This window comes from Parasteatoda tepidariorum, chromosome 5, assembly GCF_982258835.1.
Source record: "Parasteatoda tepidariorum strain Cologne lab strain chromosome 5, Ptep-v5.0, whole genome shotgun sequence".
In the NCBI taxonomy this organism is placed as follows: domain Eukaryota; kingdom Metazoa; phylum Arthropoda; class Arachnida; order Araneae; family Theridiidae; genus Parasteatoda; species Parasteatoda tepidariorum.
In genome coordinates, this window is record NC_141759.1 from 30,043,359 (window position 1) to 30,067,421 (window position 24,063).

Genomic DNA, 24,063 nt, shown 5'->3' on the forward strand with positions numbered 1-24,063 from the left:
CTACAATTCTTACTGCTCAAGTTTCGAAAACAAAAAAGAATGTGCGCGAATCTTAATCAGGAATATTCATGAATTGCTACGATTTAAGTGCGCGAAAAAAAAGTGATATATTTTGTGTCTCTCTTCAACGAAAAATAGATGCAGGTCAAAAGAAAAGTGTGACAAATGGAAAGGATTGACTGTAGATATATTTTTTTTCCTCTCTCATTCTTTTTTCTTTCTCAATGTTATGATTAAATATTTTAGTAATATTAGATATGAATAGTAATCTAAATATTTTATTTCGAATAATGGAATAGAGTATTATTAAGAGTTACATTGTATTTCTTGTGTTTATATATATATTTTTTTATATAATATTATGATATAGTATTGTATTTATCGTGCATCTAAAATGTTTTTAAAGGAAATAAATGTGATTCAAACGTCAATTAAATTAGTGACGGCAAACAAAATTAAGTTTTTTTTTTAACTTTTGTTTCCAAATGATTTTTTAGATTTAACCACATAGAAAATTAAATTTTTTAGAACTTTCTTTTGAACCTAACAATGGAAAATTTTCAAACAAACTTAAAGAAAGTTGTAATTTTTTACTTATTCGGACTTGGTCAAAAATAAATATTCCAATTTAAAAAATGTGAAAACTTATAACTTACCCAAACAAACGGACCGTTAACACTTAACAAAATTTGTGAGTCTCACTTATTATGATACGCGAAATTTTTAAATCAGCTAAGTTTTTATACTTGATACTGATTTACCATATGCTTTAGTAGGGTTGTAGACTTGCAGGGATTTTTGTTTGTTTATTGATTGTGTCGGGCCAGTTGTTATTCTCTTTGGTAAGAGACTGATCATCTCTGCTAATTCTAAAAGTGACAACTTATCTTTGCACATTAAACAGCAGAATTTTCAAATTGTTAAGGTTAAAAATGATGAAAAAGATGTTTCAAAAAAAGTAAACATCGAAAAAAGAAAAGTTAATGATGTTTCAAAAAAATAAGCATCGAAAAAATGAATGTTTAGGATGTTTCAGTAAAAGTAAGCATCGAAAAAATAGAAAGAAAGAATATCCAAAAAGTTCAAATGATTCAAAGATAGATCTAGGCAATGGATGCGTTCATTATCAGGTTAATATCGACGAAAAAAAATGTAAAGGGTAACAATAACAAACACAAAAAATAAAAGGAAAAATAGGAAAACGAAAGAATGACCAAGAAACTGATTACAAAAACAAAATAAATAAAAAGAAATTTAAGTAAACAAAATTTTGAAAAAGTACATGTATCAAAGCTTCGGAAATATCACAAACCACAAATGTTGAAATTAAATTCTGAATAACTGACACATGTTGTCCAGTTCGTTTTGCATAAAAATTTTGTATATTTTTGTGTGAGAAATTTTTTTTGAAAATTTTAGTAGAATAGTTTATAAACATGTTTCATTTTTCTTTCTGTTTAGTTGACTAAACAGATAATTTGCATAATCATGTTTTTCATATTTTTGTCATTGTAAAAAATTGTTTTTTTTCTTCTTCACATAATTGAAAAAATGTTGTTTGTAGTAGGGGAAAAGGAACAGTCGTACCAATATAAAAATTTAAAATTTAAAGTATTCTAAATTTTTTTTATTTTGGCTTACCAAAAATTTTTATTGGGGGGGATGTAATACAAAAATTAAATACTTTTGTATTAATAAAAGAATTAAAACTCTTTCGTTTTCATAAAATGTCTTTGTTAAAGAATAAGCGTAGAGAGATTCTATTTTGGGAATTCAAGGCTGAAAACATACCATTGAAATATAAATAGATTTATATTTCAAAGGAAGAGTTATTTTTAGAATCGTTCCCTTTTTCACTTCCATATAAGGAAGCAGTAAATAATTTTCCTTAATGCGTAAGGTTACAAGGAATGTACGAAGTGTGCCTTTTTACCTCAAATCTGTGTTGGTATAAAACGTAAGAACACATAGTTTTGCGTGTCCTTTTCATCATGATGTGATCCTGATAAGCTGTTCCGGAATTGTCAGAAGTCTTGTCCATTCCCCTCCCGTAGGGAATGTGGATGTGAACTGTTATCAATACCAGCCTTCATTTAAATAAACCTGTTTAGAACGTCTGGTGGCTTACGACTGCATTATTTCAAGCTAAATACAACAGTGATAACAGTGATGTAGCCCTGTTATTACATATATATATATAATTTAAACAACTGTATCAAAATTCATAACTTTGCACTCCTTGTAAGTCAGGTCCCGCAGTTGACTGATCGTTAAGGCACGGTTCCCAGCAGATCACCAAAGTCAAGCATCACTGGCTGCGGTCAGTGTGCGGGTGGGTGACCACTTGGATCAGCCTGCGCAGGGACCGAGGTTGTGTGGTATTGGTCCTCGTTAAACTGTTCTAGCGTAAAGTGCTCGACTTCGCGTGCAGGTCGTCGGACTACCGACGCGGGGGTGCCATCCCCTCCGCAGAGGATCAAAATTGTGATGGCATGTCTTCGGATCATCCTCAGGGATGTTTCCCAGACCGTCGCCAATAGCCCATTGTGCAGCTCTAGTGCGACGTAAATGAACAGCAACCTTGTAAGTCAGAATCTGTTAAATCACAGAAATCTTTAAAACAGATCGATAGTTCCATCTACTGGTAAAGAAGAAAATCATACAAATCATTTTTTCTTCTTAAATATCGTAAATTTTGTTTCTCTTACAAGAAATGTTTTAAAAAATAATTTTTCCGTCTGGCGAGATTGGTCAATAACGGCGAAACTCAAAAGTACATATTAATCCATTCAAATTATAATTCTTACTGGATAATTACACAAGTATAAAAAATTAGTTTTATAAAGACTTCTTTTTAAAATCTATAAATAATAATAAACGCGGTTGTGTGTGTCTGTTTGTCTGTCTGTAATCACAATATATCGCCCCAGAAGCCTCGCCCTGGCACGAAACTTGGCACAAAATTGTGTTTTGACATAATGAAGAAGTATTATCTTTCTTTTTCAAAAATTTGGATTAGTTTTTTAGTTATCAGTCATTTTCTAAGAAAATCTATGCTTTTTCGTCTTCAAAGAGCCATATTCAAAAAACTATTAAAAAATGCATATACTTTTCTCCCCTCTTATACATGTATGCTAATGCGAGCCTTACAATTGAAATATTAATTTTCGACAACTTAAACCAATAATATACGAAGGAATTAATAATTTAATTGTAAGGTTCGCATTAGTTTACATTTATCAAAGTGGAGAAAAGTTTATCTTTTGTATTAAAAATGTGGCAGCATATTCGATACGTAAATAGAGCGCTTCGCTTTGATATATTTGTCTCTGTTCATAATTGTTATAATAAGTTTTTCTTCTTCTTTCCACGCTCTATTTTTTTTCTTAAGCGAAGACGATAATTTTTGTAGCCATATAGAAATAGAAATTGATACCATAAAAAATTATATAGAAATAGAAATTGATACCATAAAAAATAAATTCGTTTTCGTGTTCTTTTCATGTATTTAGCATTTTAGTTTTTTTTCTTAAGCGTTGTAGCTATATAATATATAAAATAGGAATTTAATTGTTTTTGAAGGAACGATCACACTTATCTTGGATCTCTTTGGTTTTTCTATTCTTTTTTTAACAGCTTTTATTAAATGTAATTAGTTATTTTCAGAAAGTTTCAGTTTGCAGGTAAGCACTTAGATTTTAATATTGAAGTTTCATGATTTGCTTTCATAGTAATTGTTGTTCTAAAGTATTCGCTGACTTCTTAAATACCCGATTACTGACATTGCAGAACCGCCTTCCAAAAAACTTTGTATTTTGTCAAAGAAAAAGATATTAAGAGATTCTCAAAGAAGAAGAAGGACCCAAGAAACGTCTGTGGAACGTCAAAGAAGGATGGAACATGACCGAATTTCGACAAAGAATTCTAGAGCCCAAGAAGTATCAGAGAAACGTCAAAGAAGATTAGGAGAGGATCGTGTCTCAATTAGCAATGTTAGGGTCCGAGAAACACCTGAGAAACGTCAAAGAAGATTGGAAGAGGATTGTATCTCTACTAGCAGTGCTAGGGCCCAAGAATTATCTGATGAAGGCGGAAGAAGATTAGAAAATAATCGTGTCTCGACCAGAAATGCAAGGACCCGAGAAACATCCCAGGAACGTCGAAGAAGGCTAGAAGAAAATCGTGCTTTAATATCCCAATCTCGATCGCATTTGTGGCAAGACAAGGAAAACTCTGCATTTATGTACAACCCATCTTTATGTTATGCATCAGATCCATTGATAAAAATTGGTGGAATGGCAACAGAATGCATTATTTGCCAGGCATTAAAATGGAAAGGTGAAACACCAAGTATGTGTTGTAGCAAAGGAAAAATTAAGCTCTCTGAACTTCAAACACCTCCTGAACCTCTACTGGCATTGTTAACAGATTCTTCAATTGAAACAGTACATTTTCAAAGTAACATCAGAGGATACAATTCATGCTTTCAGGTGACATCATTTGGATCTGGGAGTGAAATTCGAGAACAAGGCTTTATGCCTACTTTCAAAGTTTAGGGACAAGTGTACCACAGAATAGGAAGTCTACAACCACAAATAAATGATAAGCCAAAATTTCTTCAATTATACTTTGTAGATGATCAGGAAAAGCAATCCGAACAACGTTGCAGGAATGTTTCGCAAGCAAAACAAGCATTAGTTTCAAGTTTGCAAGAAATGTTGCATGAACACAATAATTACGTGAGAAGTTTTAAGTTGGTCATGGAGAAAATGACTCATGAATTAAAAGTTATAATTCAGGCAGATAAAACACCTGTCGGTCAGCATGAAAGACAATTTAATGCTCCAAATACATCGGAGGTGGCAGTTATTCTTGCAGGTGATGTATGCAGTAGCAGAGATATAGTATTGGAATTAAAAAGTAATGAAATTAAAAAAATTGCAGAAACACACCGAGCATATGATGCATTGCAGTATCCTTTGATGTTCTGGCAAGGTGAAGACGGCTACCATTTTGAACTAAGGCAAGTAAACCCAACTACTGGCTTCCCGACTTCTAAGAAAATTTCAGCCATGGATTCTTATGCCTATCGAATTATGTTTTGAGCAGCAAATTTCAATATTATTTTAAGATGCAAACAAGGGACTTTTTAATCAATTTATTGTGGACATGTTTGCAAAAATTGAATCTGAGCGACTGAGGTTTGTACGCTTGAACCAGACAAAACTACGCGTTGAAGAGTGTGTTCATCTCAAGGATGCCCTAAGCAGAGACGGGAGTGTTCATGATATTGGTAAAATGGTAATTTTACCTTCTACATTTACCGGTGGTCCACGCTACATGCATGAACGAACTCAAGATGCGACGACATATGTTAGAAATTACTGGAAGCCTGATTTGTTTATTACATTCACCTGTAATCAACAGTGGCAGGAGGTTACCAATGAATTAATGCCTAGGCAGAAAAGTCACGATCGACATGATTTGCTAGCAACAGTTTTCCATCTTAAACTAAAAGCTCTTATGATTCTTATCAACAAAGGAAAAGTATTTGGCTTTGTTCAATGTTTTATGTACACTATAGAGTGGCAAAAACGTGGTCTCCCACATGCTCATACCTTAATTTGGCTGCATGAAAAAATCCATGTTCATAGCATAGATAATGTAATAAGTGCAGAAATACCAGATCCAGAAATTGATCCAGTTTTGCATGATGTTATTAAGACACAAATGATACTTGGCCCTTGTGGAATCCTGGATCAACAGTCTCCTTGCATGAAAGATGGAAAATGTACAAAGAGGGAGCCTCAAAATTTTTTGAAAGAAACACAAACATGGGAAGATGGATATCCCTTGTATCGTCGACAGCGTCCAGAGGATGGTGGTTATACGACAGTTAAAAAAGTACAGAGTTCTGATATTGTTATTGATAATAGATGGGTAGCTCCTTTTTGTCCATTGTTGTCAAAAACTTTTAATGCCCATATTAATGTGGAATTTTGTAATTCGATAAAATCTATTAAATATGTTTGCAAATATGTAAACAAAGGATCTGATATGGCTGTGTTTAACATTGCCAACGACGAAAGTGTGCATGATGAAGTACAGCATTATGAAATAGGACGATACATCAGTAGCAATGAGGCAGTGTGGCGTATTTTGGGTTTCCCTATACATGAAAGGCATCCAACAGTTGTTCATTTAAGTGTACACTTAGAGAATGGCCAGCGAGTTTACTTCACATCAGAAAATGCACGGGAAAGAGCTCAAGCTCCACCAGCCACAACACTTACTTCTTCTTTTAGCTTCTGTCAAAACGATGATTTTGCTCGCACTTTGTTGTATAATCAGTTGCCGAAGTACTATACATGGTCTGCAAGCAGCAAAAAGTGGGTTCGGCGGAAATCTGGTCAGATAGTATCTGAAGACCCAGGAATTAAATCAAGTGATGCACTTGGTCGCGTCTACACTATTCATCCTAACAATTCCGAATGTTTTCATCTTCGACTGCTGCTTCATGAGGTGCACGGACCTACATCTTTCAGTGACTTAAAGACTTTTGGAGAAATAAAATGCGAAGCATTTAAGCAGGCTTGCCAGGTTAGAGGACTTCTTGAAGATGACTCGCATTGGAAAAGCACGTTAGAAGAAGCTGCAGTTGTTCGATCACCTGAAATGCTGCGTAATTTATTTGCAATTATGTTGCAAACATGTTCTATTGCAAACCCTCTGAAATTGTGGAATTTACAAAGAGAAAATATGGCTGAAGATGCTTTGCACCAAGCCAGGATTAGAAGTACTGACATGGATTTAAATTATGATGATGCCATCTTCAATCAGGCATTAATTCTTCTTGAAAACAAGGTCAAAGAATTGGGTGGTTCTGGTTTAAAAACTTATGGACTTCCCTTGCCACAACAAACAGATACCATTGACTTAAACAGTGAAAATTTGAGGGCAACAAATTACACTCCTCAAAAGTGAAATTGCAACACCAAGAAATAAAGCACGTAGCGTCATGCAAATTTCAGGAGCGATAGTAGTGAGATGGATATGCAAATGATTAAAAAAACAGACTAATAAAATCATTATAAAGCACTTTATTCAATATCTAATGTGGCCACCCCGGGCAGCTATACAGGCCTCAATCCGGCGAGGCATATGCTATCAATGACTCCATTGATGGTTGCCTGAGGTAACCTTTGCCAAGCCACATCCACTGCTGTGCGCAGAACATCGATGGTTTGCGCCATTGGTCCTCTGTTCATGCCACGTCCAATGAGATCCCATAGGTGTTCTATGGGATTCAGACCTGGAGAGGCTGTCGGCCAGGGAAGGATGTCAAATCCAGTCAGGCTGTTAAGAGTTCGCCGTGCGACAAGCGGCCTGGCATTGACTTGCTGGAATACCGTGTTGGGTGAGCCCTGCAACAAGGGCAGAACAACGGGATACACAACTTGTGTGACGTAGCGGTCCGCTGTCAAACTGCCGTCAATGTGTACCAGGGGCGTTCTGCGATCAAACATTATGCCACCCCAAACCATGATGCCCGGTGTAGGACCGTTGTGACGCTCAACGCAATGGGCCGGTTCGTAGCGTTCTCCGGGTCGCCGCCATACTCGTCGACGGCCGTCATTTCTCCACAGACAGAAACGAGATTCATCCGTGAACAATACCCGATGCCATTGGATGGTCCAGGTACGATGACGATGACACCACGCCAGGCGTCTAGCCCTGTGTAAAGCGGTCAACGGTACCCCTGTTGCTGGTACCCGTGCACGTAACTGTACTTCATGTAATCTGTTGCGTATGGTTTGGGTGGACACAGATCCACCTGCTCCTGAAGGCAACCGGCTTCGGATGGCACGTGCCGTGGAGAAAGGGTCTCGAATAGTCAACTGGCGAATACGTCAGTCTGTGCTCTCTGACATGCACCTGTGCTCACCACTTCCTCTTCGGCGTGCACGTAGACCTTCCTGAATCCATCGTGTGACACAACGTTGGATGGTACTCACGTTGTGCCCAACACGAGTTGCTATTGTGCGCAGCGACAAACCAAGTTCATGGAGTTCGATAATACGGTCACGTTCCCCGGTCGTTAACTGATGGTATTGAGCTCGCCGACGTCTCAGAGGCATTTTCTACGCTTTTTCGAAAGTTGCAAATGCTACGCAAAACCTCAGATGCCGTTTATGAGAAGGGAAAGTTGCTGGCCTTTATAGCCCGAATATGCGTACCACGTGATCAGATGCGTGCGCAAATTTAATCATTTGCATATCTATCTCACTACTATCGCTCCTGAAATTTGCATGACGCTACGTGCATTATTTCTTGGTGTTGCAATTTCACTTTTGAGGAGTGTATAATACAGATGAAATGACATCATACATTGATTCAAATGAGCCAAATCTGGATCAAGGGAAGCTTTGGAGAAAATCTTATTTGCTGTGTTTAATGACGTCGGTGGAATATTTTTTATGGATGCACCTGGTGGAACAGGAAAAACTTATCTCATAAATCTGATTTTAGCAAAAGTGAGACAAAGAAATAAGATTGCACTTGCTGTTGCATCCTCTGGTACTGCTGTAACTCTTTCGTCTGGTGGACGAACAGCTCACTCAGTGTTTAAATTACCCTTAAATATATCAACCGTCGAGCATCCTACCTGCAATATTTCCAGAAGCTCACACAAAGTTGATGTTCTTAGAAGATGTAAACTAATAGTTTGGGATGAGTGTACTATGTCACATAAAGTTGCTTTAGAAGCCCTGAATATCACTATGCAGGACCTTTTAAAAAACAACAAGTGTATGGGAGGTGTAACTTTAGTTTTATCTGGTGATTTTCGACAAACACTTCTTGTAATACAACGTGGGACAAAGGCAGATGAAATAAATGCTTGTATAAAGTCATCCTACATTTGGACAAATGTTCAAAGATTGCGGCTGAAAACAAATATGCGAGTTCATTTAACAGGACAAGTCTTTGCATAAGAATTTGCCAACAATCTTCTAAGACTTGGAAATGGTGATATTAGTGGCGATGAAGAAGGGCTTATAGATGTGGAAAATATTGGAAATTGTGTTGCCACAACCGACGAACTTAAGGAAATGGTTTTTCCTAATATTCATGAAAATTACTGCAACCTTCAATGACTATGTGAAAGAGCTATCTTTTCTCCAACAAATGATATTGTTAACGTGATAAATAACAAACTCTTAAAGAAATTACCTGGTGCTCTGGAAATTTACAAGTCTATCGACGCTGTCATGGAAATAGATCAAGTTGTCAACTATCCGACAGAATTTTTGAACTCATTGGAACGACCTGGAGTGCCTGCACATAAATTAGAATTGAAAATTGGAGCACCAATTATGCTTTTAAGAAATTTGTATCCACCTGCATTGTGTAATGGAACAAGATTGATTGTGAAAAAATTGATGCCTAATGTTATTGAAGCTATGATTATAACAGGACATTCAACAGGAAATAGTGTGCTCATTCCTCGCATCCCCATCATATCTTCAGACATTCCGTTTCAGCTTAAACGACTTCAGTTTCCTGTTCGACTTAGTTTTGCGATGAGTATAAATAAATCTCAGGGACAATCTTTAAAAGTCGTTGGTCTTGACTTGCAGAAGCCTTGCTTTTCACATGGTCAGCTTTATGTTGGCTGCTCAAGAGTTGGTGATGAAAAGAACTTATATTTATTGGCACCAAATGGAAAAACTAAAAATATTGTATATAAGAAGTTTTACAAGAATAGGAAGAATTATATACTATCTGTATGCTAACTGACACACGTTTTATTTTATTGCTGTTTCTTAAATATGTTATTAACTGCGTTTTAATTTTCAGCTATTGGCTAATGATGATTTTGAAAGCAACTTTTGTATGCTTTCACAATTTCTGAGGCCTTTTCTTTTCTTTTTTTTTTTTTTAAAAAACAAGTCTCCACCTGATAGCTATATTATAGGTTAGGTTACCATAGGCCTTAGGGCAGCGATTCTCAACCTGTGGGGCGCGCCCCCCTAGGGGGGTTCGAACACACTTGAGGGGTCGCGCGAGAGTACCAGGGAGAAAATATTCTTTTTAAAAATTGATTAACTGGATGGAAGGAAAGCGCACATAAGCAAAGAAAACAAAATACATTTCGACATATTCAATATCTTATTAAAGTAAAACAACTTATTAAATCAAAACTTAAGGAGGGGAGCCAAAAATGGCTTTGCTTTGAGGATTTTTCCTAATTTTCTGGTTAAGTCTGTGTGACTGAAATTTTTCTGTAACATCTTACACCTGTCTCTAATGTATACCACTCATACTTTTAATTGTAAAATAAAATTTCATTTATTTTATAGTACAATTTCGAAATTGTAGCTTCTGTGCTTCCACAGGTTCCAAAGGTTAGCCCTATATTGAAATCCCTTACTCAAATTATCTTTAGAAAAGACACTTGAACTGGCAAACGTCTTTTAAAAAAGTACCTTAAGTGCCTTGCTGGTACAATACAATACAAGTTTGCTGGTTCAATACAAGTTTACCGGATTTTAAAAAAGGATATTTGATTTTAGAGTGTATAATTTGTTTATAAATATTTTACAGTGATATAGTTCTTGTGTGAAGTCACTAGTGATTATTTTGAGCTAACTCATTAGAATAAATCAAGAATTACTGATTTCATTCTGTCAAAAGGGTTAACAAATCATAACTAATAAGTAAGAGTTAAATAACCATACTAGAAATAACTAACCTAACCCATAACTAATAAGTAAGAGTTAAATAACCATACTAGAGTTAACTAACCTAACCCATAACTAGTATAAAAAATATCCGAATTTACAGGAAAATACCAGAATCTACCACAAAAACACACATAACTACCACAAAAATACTTAAAAAATCACTTTAAAATGGAAACAAAACAAAAAACTTGGAGCAAAATATCGCAAACTCTACTGAAGTGCAGAACGTCGAAATATTATAAAAATTTGAAAAATACCGAAGTTCCACATTTGCTTAAAATGGACTAATCAATTGATATTCAATTAAATAATTCCTTTTTGATAAATAATATGCTACGTAATGATTTTTAATTAACTCTTTTATAGATTTCACGTTTGTTTCCGAAGGTGGCCCACGTGTCCCCAAGGCGGCACCGTTGTCAGGTCACCTTGGGAACATGCATATGGTCACCATTTGTACAACTTAAAACTATTAATCTGATAGATTAATTTGAATTAAAGTAATGTGGTTAAATAAAAAGAAATAAACTTTCAGAAAACATATTATAACTCAAAGTTCTAAGAATTTAAACACATATAAATTACAATATCTTCTTAGATACCCGAAAATTAGAACGACAACTGCAAAAAATTAAATCACTTCATACAATGGAGGCCATTCAAGGAAATATATTTCAATTCAGCCACGTGCACCTCAGATACAAGATTTGCAATGCAGCAAGGCCATCTTGTGATTCAAAATAAATTTAATTTTACTTTTGGAGGGGGGGGGGAGGCTACGTTAGAAGCACTAACCACCTTTGGTTCCCCCACCTTACTTAATAAAAACATATTAAATTGAAAACAAATTTGATAATTATTAGTGACTGCCTTGGGCCTGTCTTGCAAAGCAAAGTTTTTAGAGGTAAGGCTTCATATTAGAAATAGCCACTCTCAGTTCTGCTTCTATATTTAGCCGAGATTTATATTTGGTCTTCAAAGAAGCCACAGCAGAAAACCCTATTTCACAAAGGTAGAATGTTAAAACTGGTAATAGAATGCGAAGTGCCCTTGTTTTTAGTGCAGAAAATCATACTCTACTCTTGCCCGAAATTCAAACAGTGATTAATTACTAAATTGTATTTTGGTTTCGCCACTTGTTGTGAAGTCTGTGAATTTTTCTTCCTCATTCCTTCAGAGAGTCCTTCGGAAGTCTTATGAAATGGATCCCTAACCCACTAGTAACTTGCTATCAGTTTGTCGCCAGCAAGAAAATACTTTTTCAAATTCTTCGCCAGCATGGCTAAATGATTTTCAATGCTTACAAAAACGACATTTACATGTTCTTCAGCTTTACAAGTGTTAGTACAATTATCCACATTTGAAATTGAAAACATTGTTAGATTTTTTTGCGTTAAATTTCTGTCACTCAATTCCAATTTTCTACAAAAAGTATTAACTTTATCACTCGCATCCAACATATGTGTATTTGCTTTTTGGAGTTGAAGATTCAAGTTATTTAATTTCTGGAATAAAGACAACCAAGTAACTCAATTTCATCACAAATAAACAATCGCGAAAATTCTCGGCTTCCAGTCTGCTATCTTCTAGGAAAATGGTGATTTCTTCTCTTAATTCATAAACGCGTTGCAAAAATTTATCACGTGATGAACATCTTGCCTCGCAATTAAATAGTAATGCTGAATGTACTGAACCCATGTCTTTACGAAGTGCGGAAAAGATTCTCGATCTCAGGGGTCTCATTCTTATATAATTTACTATGGTTACAACCGTAGTTAACACAATATTCAAACCACGACTCATTTCTTTCGAAGCCAAAGCTTCTCTGTGGATCATGCAATGTGTCCAGACGCATTGAGGCGATTTTTGTTTTACAAGTGCTTGTACACTTTTGAATCTTCCGGACATTGTACGAGCACTATCGGTGCATATTCCTACGCAATTTTTGATTTCTATGTTCTTTTCATTCATAAAATCATTTAAAATAGCAAATAATGCGAGCGCTGTTATGTTGAGTTCGATTGATTTGCAGAAAAGTAGTTCTACAACTAACATACAGTGACCTCTCACTTATGCACCACCTCTTTTATGCACCTTTTTCATTTATACGACGATTTTTATAGGTCCCAGTACATTAGATAGGAAAATAATGATAAACATCCTTCATTTATGCGTCGCTCTAAAAGTCAATTTTTCAATTATACGCCGAAATTTTAGGCTAACATTTTAATTTTTTAATCCTTTAAATATTTTTTCTTATTTAAAAAAAATGCTTTAAATAAAAATTAAGCAAATAAGCAATCCTTGTTACAGATGAAAAGAAATATATGTTGTTAGATCCTATTGAATTTGCTTCCCCATGTGACCTTTTCATTTTTGCTGTTTCTGGAAAGACATTCTTTCTAGAATTTTGAATAGGATGTCTTATCTGTTACATCAACAACAATGAAAGCCCATTCATCTTTTAGAAAATGACCATTCCTCTTGTCCAGAGGTTAGTTCTACTCCCATGCTGTTTTCTAGAGAAAAAAAAAGACACCTGGAATACGAAAGATGAAAGAGACCGCGATCACTTACTTGCAGTCAGATGGACATCATAAGTAAATAAAAGGAGGTGATCTGTTTAATGACATTAGTAATCAAACAACTTATTGTGCAGCATATTATGACGTCAAGTACTTTTCTTAGAAATTTATCATGTGATGTTTCACCCCCTCCCATAAAACTCAAATTTTTTGTGAAGAAGTGTTTATTTATATCTAACTAAAACTTGTGAACGATGAGAATGTGGTGGATGATACTGACGAGGATGATAAAAATCCTCCAAATCACACAATAACAGTATTGGAAGTTTACTATTTGTGACTATTTACAATTTAATTTTGCTTCTGAAACTCCCCCTTATCCTATTTATATGAACTGGAGGAAACTGTTTTTGAAATAAGTCGGGAAAAACAAATACAAACATGTATTAAGATTATTTTGTAAGGAAATAAATTGTCTTAAGGTATGTTAAATTTTTTCTTTGTATATTACTAAATACCAAAACAGTATAAATATTAACATTTAATCTTTGGAAACATATTTATTCATATTGTCACTGCAATTTACGTTGCGTTTTAGAATTTTGAAGTTTTTCACTTATGCTCTTCTTTCACTTATGCGCCTTTTTCTCTTGGCCCCTTACACCGGTGCATAAGTGAGAGTTCACTGTATTAGCACAAAATCGAATATAAGCAATTAAAAGAGCATCTATATTAATATCTGTTGCATAATTAAGCTGTATTGAAAACAATTTGACACGCAATTCTGAGAAAAGCTGTCATTTTAAATCTTCAGCTAGATCACCAATTCGACAAGCAACAGTATCATTTGAAAGAGGTGTGGACTGTAATTGTTTTGAAAAATCATCTCCGAACATAGTCAATTTACAATCTCAATTGCTGCTGGCTTTTACTTTACTTTTGTTTTGGCAGTTAAAAATAATTTAAAGACTGAATTCAAAATACGCAATATACATTATTGTTGTATACATTTTACTGTAAGCGGGGGGCGCGATGAAAATTCTGATTAGAAACTGGGCCTCGAATACTGAAAGGTTGAGAAACGCTGCCTTAGGGTACCATAGCAAAGTTACATCTTCAAACATCCTCAAGAGCTATAACACATTTGCAGCAGAACTGGATATGAAGACAAAATTGCAGGACAGGAACACTTTAATTGTCCACTAATCTTCAGATTTCCTGCTATGTTTCAAAAAACTTTATTTGTGAAAACCTATAGCGTGGCGGACAGCTGGCCGCCTTAGGCGGCTAGTAAATAAATAAATGAAAACTCGAATTCAACAATGAACATCGGATCATTATACAAAACCATTTGCAGTAAGTAAATCATAATCATGCGTATGAAATAGAGTTTAATTACTTTCAAATATGAAAGCAGTAAAATGCATTGAAGTTCAATTTAGCCTTTTAAATAATTTAATTTTCTGTCAAATGCGATGAATTAATACAATAAGTGAATTAAATTTGCACGGTAGAGATTAATTTTGTATCAAATTTATAATTGAATACAAGTAATGAATATTCAAATGAGTAATTTTTCACGAACATTATATAAATTAAAATTCTTTTCAAAAGCTATTAAAATTATCATGCTAAATTTGAAATTATCATTAATTTTTGAATAATTATGAGAAATTGTCTTAAAAAATTCTCAAACAAATTTACTTAGGAACTGTCATAAATTTTATAATTTCATAAATAACAATAATGAGTTGTTTTTTTTTTTTTAATTTTTGATTATTTAATAGTTTTTAATAAAATTTTAGCAGACTTGTCAGAATGAATTACAGAATTATACTTATAACAACCGAAACAATGCTTCATTTAAGAATAATTAGATGATTTAACCAGGTTAAAATAAAACATAATCTTCAACTAAAATATTTTTTATTTATTCGATATCGCTAACGCGTTTAACTGGTAATTTCTTAATAGTACACAAAGGCTTGTAACTACAAAATGTATTATAACTAAATTGTGGAAATAGTTTATTTCGGTAAAACAGAATATTACATTATAAGTTCACTAAAGTTTTTAAAAATTAATTTATAAATTTGCTCCTAATAACTTGCTTAGCTATTAATTCAATTCCTTTGAGTTGTAACAAGAAAAAGTAAATGATAAAATATCATGTATAGAGGTGAATAATCTAGTCAAGTATGTATTAGTGAATAAATTAAATGATGAAATGTGACGTAGCATATGGTATAGAATAAACTAATTAAGTATGTATAAGTAAATGAAATAAATGATGAAATGTTATGCATAGTCAATGTTATAGAGGTGAATAAACTAGTCAAGTTTATATTAGTAAATAAAATGATAAAGTTATATTCTTGACGGCTAGTGTTGCATCTGATTCTCAAATAACTTTATTATATTTGATTCGATACATATTTATTAAACTATACTTTACTCTATTTTAAAATCTTTATTTCTATCTGTGAAAGCCAAAACAGAAAACTAAAGCATAGGAGTTTTTTTTTTTTTTTAATGAAACGTTTTTTTACGAGTACTTCAAAGGAAATGGTTGTTTTTAAATCCATTAATTTTTTCTATTCTTTGTAAAATAATTTTTTTATTTAATTAATGTATCTGACTTGAATGTAAGAATCGTACCTCATTAATCAAATTTATTTCTTGAAATATCACATTTTCTTCTTTCCAGGTGAATTTCGCGACTCTTAAACTAAAATCTTTATTTATTTACTTACATTATTATTTACTTACTTTATTTATATCATTTGTTTCTTAACTTATTTATGTTATTTATTTATAAATAATACTTATTTATTTATTTATTTAGGAAGGTAATATTTATTAAGGTCCGGGTGAATTTCACAATCATTCGACTTATATCTTTTTTATTTATTTATATTATTTATATAGTCACAATACTTACTTAGTTGTAATACTTTATTTCTTTATGAAGGAAATATTTATTAAGGTTCAGGTAAATTATACGACGCTTCAGCTTAAACTTCAACTTTAAAATATTCTGACTTGGCCAGAAAATAAATATTTTCTAAAATCTCCTTGTCTATTCCAGTCCAATTGCAATAGATGAAGGTTAGAATTCCTTCTCGCTTCCATTTCTGAAAAGCCATCTCCAGGAGTCAAGTTTTTCCAAAGGCATTCCAACAGAGCCAAGCAATGGATCCTTCGTAATAACTCATTACATTGGCAAATGATGGCATATCCAATTTGTGAGCCATTGAAGAAAAGTAAAATTAATAAATAAAAATTACATATTTCAGTCGTGCAATACCTTCTCATAAGAGATTGGACCTACTCCTTCTATGCCCGCACTCTGTCCAGCGCATTCAAAGCTTTTTCAATAAATGCAGCAAATTGATCAGCGTGAGGATACCCTCACGATGGTACATGAATCTGAAAACTTTAACTCTCATGGTGAATATGAAATGGAGAAGCTCTGAATCCCCTTTTACACGCAAAAAGGCGGAAGTGTCACGAGGTGCGGCATTCTGATTGTCCCCAAAGTTTTATGAAATTCTGATTGGCCATGTGAGAAGAAATGAAGTCTTAAAGAATTTAAAAATATTATACCTCAGAAGGTTTCATTTATTTATATTATAAGTAGTAAGGGCAGGCATCTATGCGGCGGAAGTGATGGAAAGTCAAGGGGTGCTTATTTCTGCCCCAACCGGAAGTTGCTTATTTCTGCCCACCTATAACCGGAAGTTGTCTATTTCTGCCCACCTACAAACCGGAAGTTGCTTATTTCTGCCCGCCTGAAACTTCGTCTGCAGCGTCATGGGGAGCTTATTTCTTTTTTTTCTTAAGCCTAATATATTTTTAGTTTCGGTTTCTGTTTTTAATTTAGTTTCGTTTTTTTATATTATTTAATTTATTAGTTTTTTGAGGGTGGCATCACTTATTATTTTTAATATTAGTTTTTAAGGATGGCAACACTTAGAAACTTTGTTATTTGGGATAGAAATTGTGTATTATGAAGTTATGACGTCATCTCTTATTACATAACACATAAATGATATCATGCTTTTGATCTAGTGGCGCCATCTATGTGGAATAAAATAACTTTAAATCTATTTTAATATTTAAATCTGTTTTAATATTATTTATTAAATATAATTAAGGCTGAGGATCGAACTCACGCCATCAAAAAGCCTTCGTGGGTCAGTAGTTGGATATCATAACCACTGACCCACGAATGCTTGGTTAGATATGTGTTAATAAGTTAAACCTTTGTATAGTGAACACGTGTATAAATAAAATCTGTTTGATATCGATATCTTAATACAGTTTAATCGATATAGTTTCACTTAACCTTTGACAGTTATTAAATATTTATTTCTGCACCTCTTAATGTTATTATAACTTTCTCTGGATGGCAACGGTACTGACCATACACGTGTTAATTATAACATAATAAATACATGATATCATACTTTCACTCTAGTGGCACCATCTATGTGGGAATAAAATAATATTAAATCTATTTTATTATTTAATTTAAATATAATTAATGCTGAGGATTGAACTCATCATGTGGTGATAAGAGATAACGATAAATAGAGGTGGCGAGAGTAAAGTTTTTCATTCATCATGGATCTTTTGAAGTTCAAACATCCCTTTACAGCTGTCCTCGCAGGTCCAACAGGTAGTGGTAAAAGTTATTTCATAAAAAATGTGATTGAAAACCAAATGTGAAAACCAACCTCGTAAAGTTAATTTTTTTCAAGAATGTTATGCTGATGCCACATCAAAACCTTATGGTTATTTACTCATTGATTTAAAGTGTGATACGGAAGAATCTTTACGCATGCGTACTGGTATGTTTCCTGGAGATACTTATTATGTGTACCAACCTCGATAACTTCATTTCAACTGTGAATTTCAAGGAAATTAGATGACAACTTTAACCATTGTTTTTGAAGGTTTTCAACTTTTATCAACACCTATAAATAGGACAGACACTCGAAATTCAAATCATTTGAAAGTAAGATGTCCGTGTGTAATGAGCGAACATTAGAGCTCATGAAATTGATCTCTAAAACTAAACATTGCAAGTCTCTTTTAAAAAAGTGTTCAAAAAGTGAAATAAAAACTTTGTGTGAGTGTGTATTGAATGTATTGTGTGGTAATATACCACTCACGAAATCTCAGAAAAATAAACTAGCTCCTCATAAAGAAAGTTTAAGAAAACTTTCTAAGAAGAAATTGCCATTGTATAAGAAGAAAAAAATTCTTGTACAGAAAGGAGAAGGATTTTTATCATTTTTATTACCTGCAGCTATTTCTGTGATTACTTCTTTAATTCATGGAGTACAGTAAGAAATTTGTGTTGGTTCCGGAGGATAGAGTACAAGTAGCGGAACACTTATCACAATTGGATCAACAAATGAAGAATATTCTACAGAAAAAGGACTTAGCAGATGACGAGAAAGCAACTCTGTATTTACAAATATTGCAGAAGTATACGCACTTTTCAATTTCGAGACCGAAAAAACCAGAACCTCAAACCGATCATGAGGAAATTACGAACATAGACAATCCTCTAGTAGAGTCTGCAGAAGAGATCTCTTCAAATATCAAAAAAGAAACTGAAGACTTGGAGGGAAAAATTCTAACTGCTGTTCCAGTTCGATTTCAAGAAAAAGCTAAAGATATGTATCAATTCTTAAAAAATAATGAATCTCTCCTTTGGAACGCTAAAGGTGAAATTATTCATGAAGATAAAACTGTTCCTGGAAGTAATATAGTAAATCTTATCAATGACTTTTTGCGAAATAGAAAATCAGCTCCAGTGGGGAGAAATGTATTTTTAAAAACATTAAATGATATTCAATTACCATCACATTTAGATGTAAATAAAAAATTGTATAGTAAAAATAAAATTGTTAAGAAACCTATGATGTATGCCCGCAGAAGTGCTTGGGTGAAACTTTGAATAAAATTTTATTTATTTTATTAAAATGTATTTTGTCTTTATTGATCATTTTTTTCACAGGTGAAAAAGTTTATATTATCAAGGAAAAATTTCACCCTTTATTAATTAAAACAAAAAGTTTTAGAAAGAGGGATAGAATTTTCTGAAAAACTGGACATTTCCTTTTTGCAAAAACATAAATATTTTCTTAAAAGATAGAAATTTTCTTATAAAAATAAAAATATTTTCTGAAATATTAGAAAGTTTTGTTAAAAAGTTTGAAATATTTTTACGAAACTAGCAAAGTAAAAATATTTTCTTAAAATAAAAAATTTTTGTGTAAAAACATAATGTTTTCTTAAAAGATAGAAAAATTTTGTTAAAACGTTTGAAATATTTTTACAAAAACAAAAAAATATTATCTTAAAAGAGAAAATTTTTTGCAAAAAACAAATATTTTCATAAAAGATAGAAAGTTTTCCTCAATAATAAAAATATTTTCTGAAAATCTTGTTAAAAAGAATTAAAAATGTTACACTATTGCCTACATAACAATATTTAAATGTAAAATTTTATAATAATGACATGAGAGACACTAGATTTAGTTTCATTCCTATTTTATTTTCTAAACACAAATCTTACACCATATTTTTTCTTTACAAATTGATACATCTGAAAATCATTTACATATAATTGATTTGAAATATGATACATAGAATAGCCTTGACAGCGTTTGAGTAAAAAGTAAATACAATATTGTCCACATACATTGGATGTAGGTGATTGAAACACTTTGGAATTCCATAGTACGTCCGTGTAGGAAGCGGTATTCACGTTGTAAAATCCGGGAGGTTTCCCATATGAGTCATAAAACTCTAACTGTCTTTGATCATTCACAAATAACGCTAGCCAGTGAGTTCCAGGTTGTGATGAGTCATCTGAATTCGTGATAGCACATGTGTTTTCTCGGAGACTCGGAAGCGTATCTCTTGAATATACGCCTTGAAAGTAAGGTGTTGTTATCTTATCTTGCAATAAAATGTAGAATAGTTGCAATCCATCCATTCTTCAATTTCCGAAGTCGAATAAAATATTTCTTGACTTGTTAATTTCAATCAAATTTTCAAATTCGGCAAAAACGATAACGCATACTGTTTTTTCCAGTGATTTGGCAAATTTCAGTTCTAATCTCAAATTGCTATGCTTAATCAGATTTAAATGTTCTCCTGAACATAGATCTGGGGAGAGATTAAATCCAAATAATGTATTTCCGTTCCTGTAGTCTTCTCTGGAAATAAATATTCCTCTATCTTGACCCATTCGTTCCGTTCCATCAAATAAAGTTTGATAGGCACGAATGTATTGATTTTGCGAAAAGTTGAGTTCCAATGGATTATGGGGGACAGGTTGTCCATCTACATACACTCCAATAAAATTTAAATCAAAATGTTTAAAATCAAAAGGAGATTTTGTCAATGTTCCATGAAAAGCTTCATTATCTACACAACCAATAATAACCTTTTTAGGCATTTGACCCGAAAATATATTATCTTGAATAAAAGACATGCTCCCTTTAGGAATTGAATACACTTTGCATAGGACTCGATTAATGGGGTATTTTGCACTTGTTTTCTCGAGTGCTTTAGCATGACCAAGAAGCACTCCAGGGTTCACACGAACTTTTCGAATGAATAAAGAGACATGATCCAATACTACTTTAAATCCTTCAGATCCTTGTAGACAAAATTCTGGTTTGCTTCTTATTAGTTTTATTTTCAAATCCACTAAATTGAGTAAAAGACGTTCTTGATGAAATAAATCTGAATGAATGCAGCCAATCATGTCCACTGTTGCGCTTTCTTTGAAAAAAGCAGTTCTTTTATTTAAACCATCCTCAGAATCTTTATAAAATAACTCAGCAGTTAATTGAGATGTTTTGCTATCATATCCATGGTTTAGGAGAGTTTCAATATAGGCCCTATAGGGATAGGTATTACTTGAATTGGAAACTGTACGATCGTTTAAAGACACATCTACTTGAGAAAATAATGAATGTAGAAATAAATTCACAGGTCCTATAACATCATCTTTAGTGATAGCTGTATTGTTCGTTTTTACTATTTTCGCTTTCACATACAATTGTGTTTGACTGAGATCTATGTAATCTTCTACACTTCCAGAGACATGAAACTCTACGGGAGCATTATCAAAAACGTTAGAAAGAGGATGAAATTGTATCCATTGACCATCTTGAATAACTGTTTGAGTTCCAGGTAAAGTAAAAAGTTCCAATTCCGATTTTACGCACTCAGGAGAATCTTTCAACAAAAATGCCATTTTATGGATCAAAAATATCACGTCCACTCACTTTGCGTGCTTTAGATGAAATGAATCGTTTTTGCTTCTTACGCTTCCTTTTATAGTTTCCTTTCCCGACCATAGACTGCACTTTATCAATAGCTTTTCGTGCTAGATTTTTTCCACTTTCTTTAGTTCTTGTTTTGACGGCTTCCTCAAAGTTTTCTCCAGATAATACATCAGATGCTACTTGAGTTCCTGTTTTTAAAACTTCTTTTCCAATAGTTTTACCACCTCTTACTAAAAAGGGTAGTGCTGCTCTAAATAATCGACGAAATATACCACCAAGTCCATAGCCCTTTTGGAAATTAACACCTTTATAATAGGGCAAACCCGAGCCAATTTGACTCGCATAATGATCTTCGAATTTTTCAGCACAACAAACGTACGGTACACTCATCTTGACGTCTTCTCTTCAAATGAATGATTCAAAAAACGCATCGTACTATTTATAGTATTTGTCTCATGCGGAAATGTAAAACTATAATCACTTTACCACTTTCAAAAGGTACGAAATCACCTGAATTCAATCTGAGCTCCACATGGATAGTTTGAAAGGAGTGTCTCGTTAAAGGTAAGTATTGAGGTCTATCATAATACTGGCTAATTGTTTCACCATCATATCCTTTTATTCGAACGATCCGCAGTAAAGGAGCTTGCGTATCTCCGACAATTTGTGGTGAAATTAAATCTGAGTAGACGTAAAAAACGGAAAAATTAGACCACGCGTCAGCCACAAATTCGCTTTTCTGGTTACCCGTAATGACTGCATCAGGTTGGAATCCTAACAATTCACCTAACTTTTCTAAATGAAGGCTGCAACCTTGAACGGCGTTAATTTTAACTCGTTTCGTAGCTTTATTGTAATTTATTGTAAATCGACTAGGATTTTTAGGTAAAGCAAGTTGTATAGCTGATACAATATCGAACATTGATTCATAACAGCCCACATCAATTGTTTGCTTAACAGTCGATATGATATTACCGTTACTTATCTTGTAATGAAAATAATTGTTACTTTCATTTACGTTCAGCCAAGAATGCGGATAGATGATTTCAGATAGGCCTACTTCCCATTCCCCTTTTAGATTAACTGGTATCGGTAACTGCGTCTTAAAATGGGAAATTTTGTTGTTAGGAAAAAACTGCATGGAGCTATCAGAGGGTAGCGTCACATAGAAAGACATTTTTGAGAATGAGTCTTCATAGGTTAAGTTTCACTATTTATACTTTTTGAATATCACTCACCCAGGCATTAAACTTTTCAGGATAACCTAGAAATTTAACAAAATATTCCGTGCTTCCTCCTTTCTTTCTCTTTTTGATAACTTTTTCTACGGGATAATAGCCCGAGTTGACTACTTTTTGTAATTCTTCTGCATAAAAGGTACCTTCGATTGATTCATTCATTAAATCTTTCAATTAATACACTACAGGATTTCGATGAACTATTTTATCTATGACAAATAATTCTCGAGTCCAATTATTTTCATATCCTTTCTCAAATGTAAGTTTTGATTTACTAATGCGAACAGTGTCACCTACTTGAAAAACAGGGTTATCAATATTCACCTTATCACTATATAAATTATTCCAGACTTCTTTTTGATTATCGATATTCACTGAGGCTGGTTCCATTTTTATACTTCTGTGTTTGGTATGATTATAACTATGGACTAATTTAGAAATGACGTCAATATATTTTTTCGTATTATATTCTGTAAAGTATTTCCACATCTTCATTTTTAAAGTACGGTTAAACCTCTCAACAATACTTGATTTAGTTTCATTATTCGTTGTAAAGAAATGAACTCCTAAATTTTTAAGATACTGCTGTATAAGTTTATTAGTAAATTCTGTTCCTTTATCTGATTGTAGTTTCTCAGGTTTTCTTTCTCTAAAAATAGTTTTTAAAGCTGGCAATACATTTTTGGCTGATTTGTCTTTAATAGGAATAACCCACGCATACTTTGAGAAACAATCTATACAAGTTAACAAATATTTGAAGCCATTATTAAATTTCGCTAAAGATTGCATGTCAACTAAATCAATTTGAAATTGTTCATCTATACCTCCAACAATCACTCTATTACGTTTAAATTTATGCCTCACAGGTTTATGCAAAGTATAAGAATCTTTAGTCTCTAACCATTTCTTAACGTCACTTTTCTTCACTTTACCTTTCACAGAATTATAAATAGCATTTACACCTCCAAAACTTCCTGGATGTTCAGGTTTCGTATAAACTGATGAAAGTAAATGATCCATAATCTATTTCAAAAATATTTTTTCTCTAATAACAGTTTTATTTCTAACAGTTAAAATTAACTCTCATAAACATTCTTAAAAAATAACGGTATACAATAATTTCAATAAAATTAAATAATAATACCTATTTAAATATAAAATAGTTTTCCTTATTGTATTGCAGCAATAATTTTTTCTTCTTCTATTTTAAGAACCTGAAAAAAGTATTATTTTGAAA

At 33.1% G+C, this 24,063-nt stretch overlaps 3 protein-coding genes across 3 annotated transcripts; 2 read left to right on the forward strand and 1 right to left on the reverse strand.

The window, feature by feature from the left end:
* Positions 1–5,169: 5,169 nt before the first annotated feature.
* Positions 5,170–6,984, forward strand: LOC147808735 (uncharacterized). Its single transcript, XM_087162719.1, has one exon. The coding sequence runs from the start codon at positions 5,170–5,172 to the stop codon at positions 6,982–6,984; it is 1,815 nt and encodes a 604-aa protein (XP_087018845.1).
* A 2,285-nt stretch (positions 6,985–9,269) lies between these two features.
* On the forward strand, positions 9,270–9,794 carry LOC147808736 (ATP-dependent DNA helicase PIF6-like). Its single transcript, XM_087162720.1, has one exon. It carries the CDS (start codon positions 9,270–9,272, stop codon positions 9,792–9,794), a length of 525 nt encoding a protein of 174 aa, XP_087018846.1.
* A 10,331-nt stretch (positions 9,795–20,125) lies between these two features.
* Positions 20,126–21,557, reverse strand: LOC147808737 (uncharacterized protein F54H12.2-like). The gene is made up of 3 exons (XM_087162721.1): positions 21,218–21,557; positions 20,373–21,079; positions 20,126–20,221 (listed from the first exon to the last, which is right to left on the reverse strand). Exons 1-3 carry the CDS (start codon positions 21,555–21,557, stop codon positions 20,126–20,128), a joined length of 1,143 nt encoding a protein of 380 aa, XP_087018847.1.
* Between the last annotated feature and the right edge of the window lie 2,506 nt (positions 21,558–24,063).

What these genes read in the sequence shown, in the direction of transcription:
- LOC147808736 (XM_087162720.1), top strand. Translation starts at nt 9,270, where the DNA reads ATGGAAATAGATCAAGTTGTCAACTATCCGACAGAATTTTTGAACTCA.
- LOC147808737 (XM_087162721.1), bottom strand. Translation starts at nt 21,557, where the DNA reads ATGGCATTTTTGTTGAAAGATTCTCCTGAGTGCGTAAAATCGGAATTG. An exon ending in TCGTACAGTTTCCAATTCAA is followed by an intron (nt 21,080 to 21,217) that starts GTAATACCTATC and finishes CTTTTTTCAAAG; the next exon opens with AAAGCGCAACAGTGGACATG. An exon ending in CCAAATCACTGGAAAAAACA is followed by an intron (nt 20,222 to 20,372) that starts GTATGCGTTATC and finishes CTTACTTTCAAG; the next exon opens with GCGTATATTCAAGAGATACG.
- LOC147808735 (XM_087162719.1), top strand. Translation starts at nt 5,170, where the DNA reads ATGTTTGCAAAAATTGAATCTGAGCGACTGAGGTTTGTACGCTTGAAC.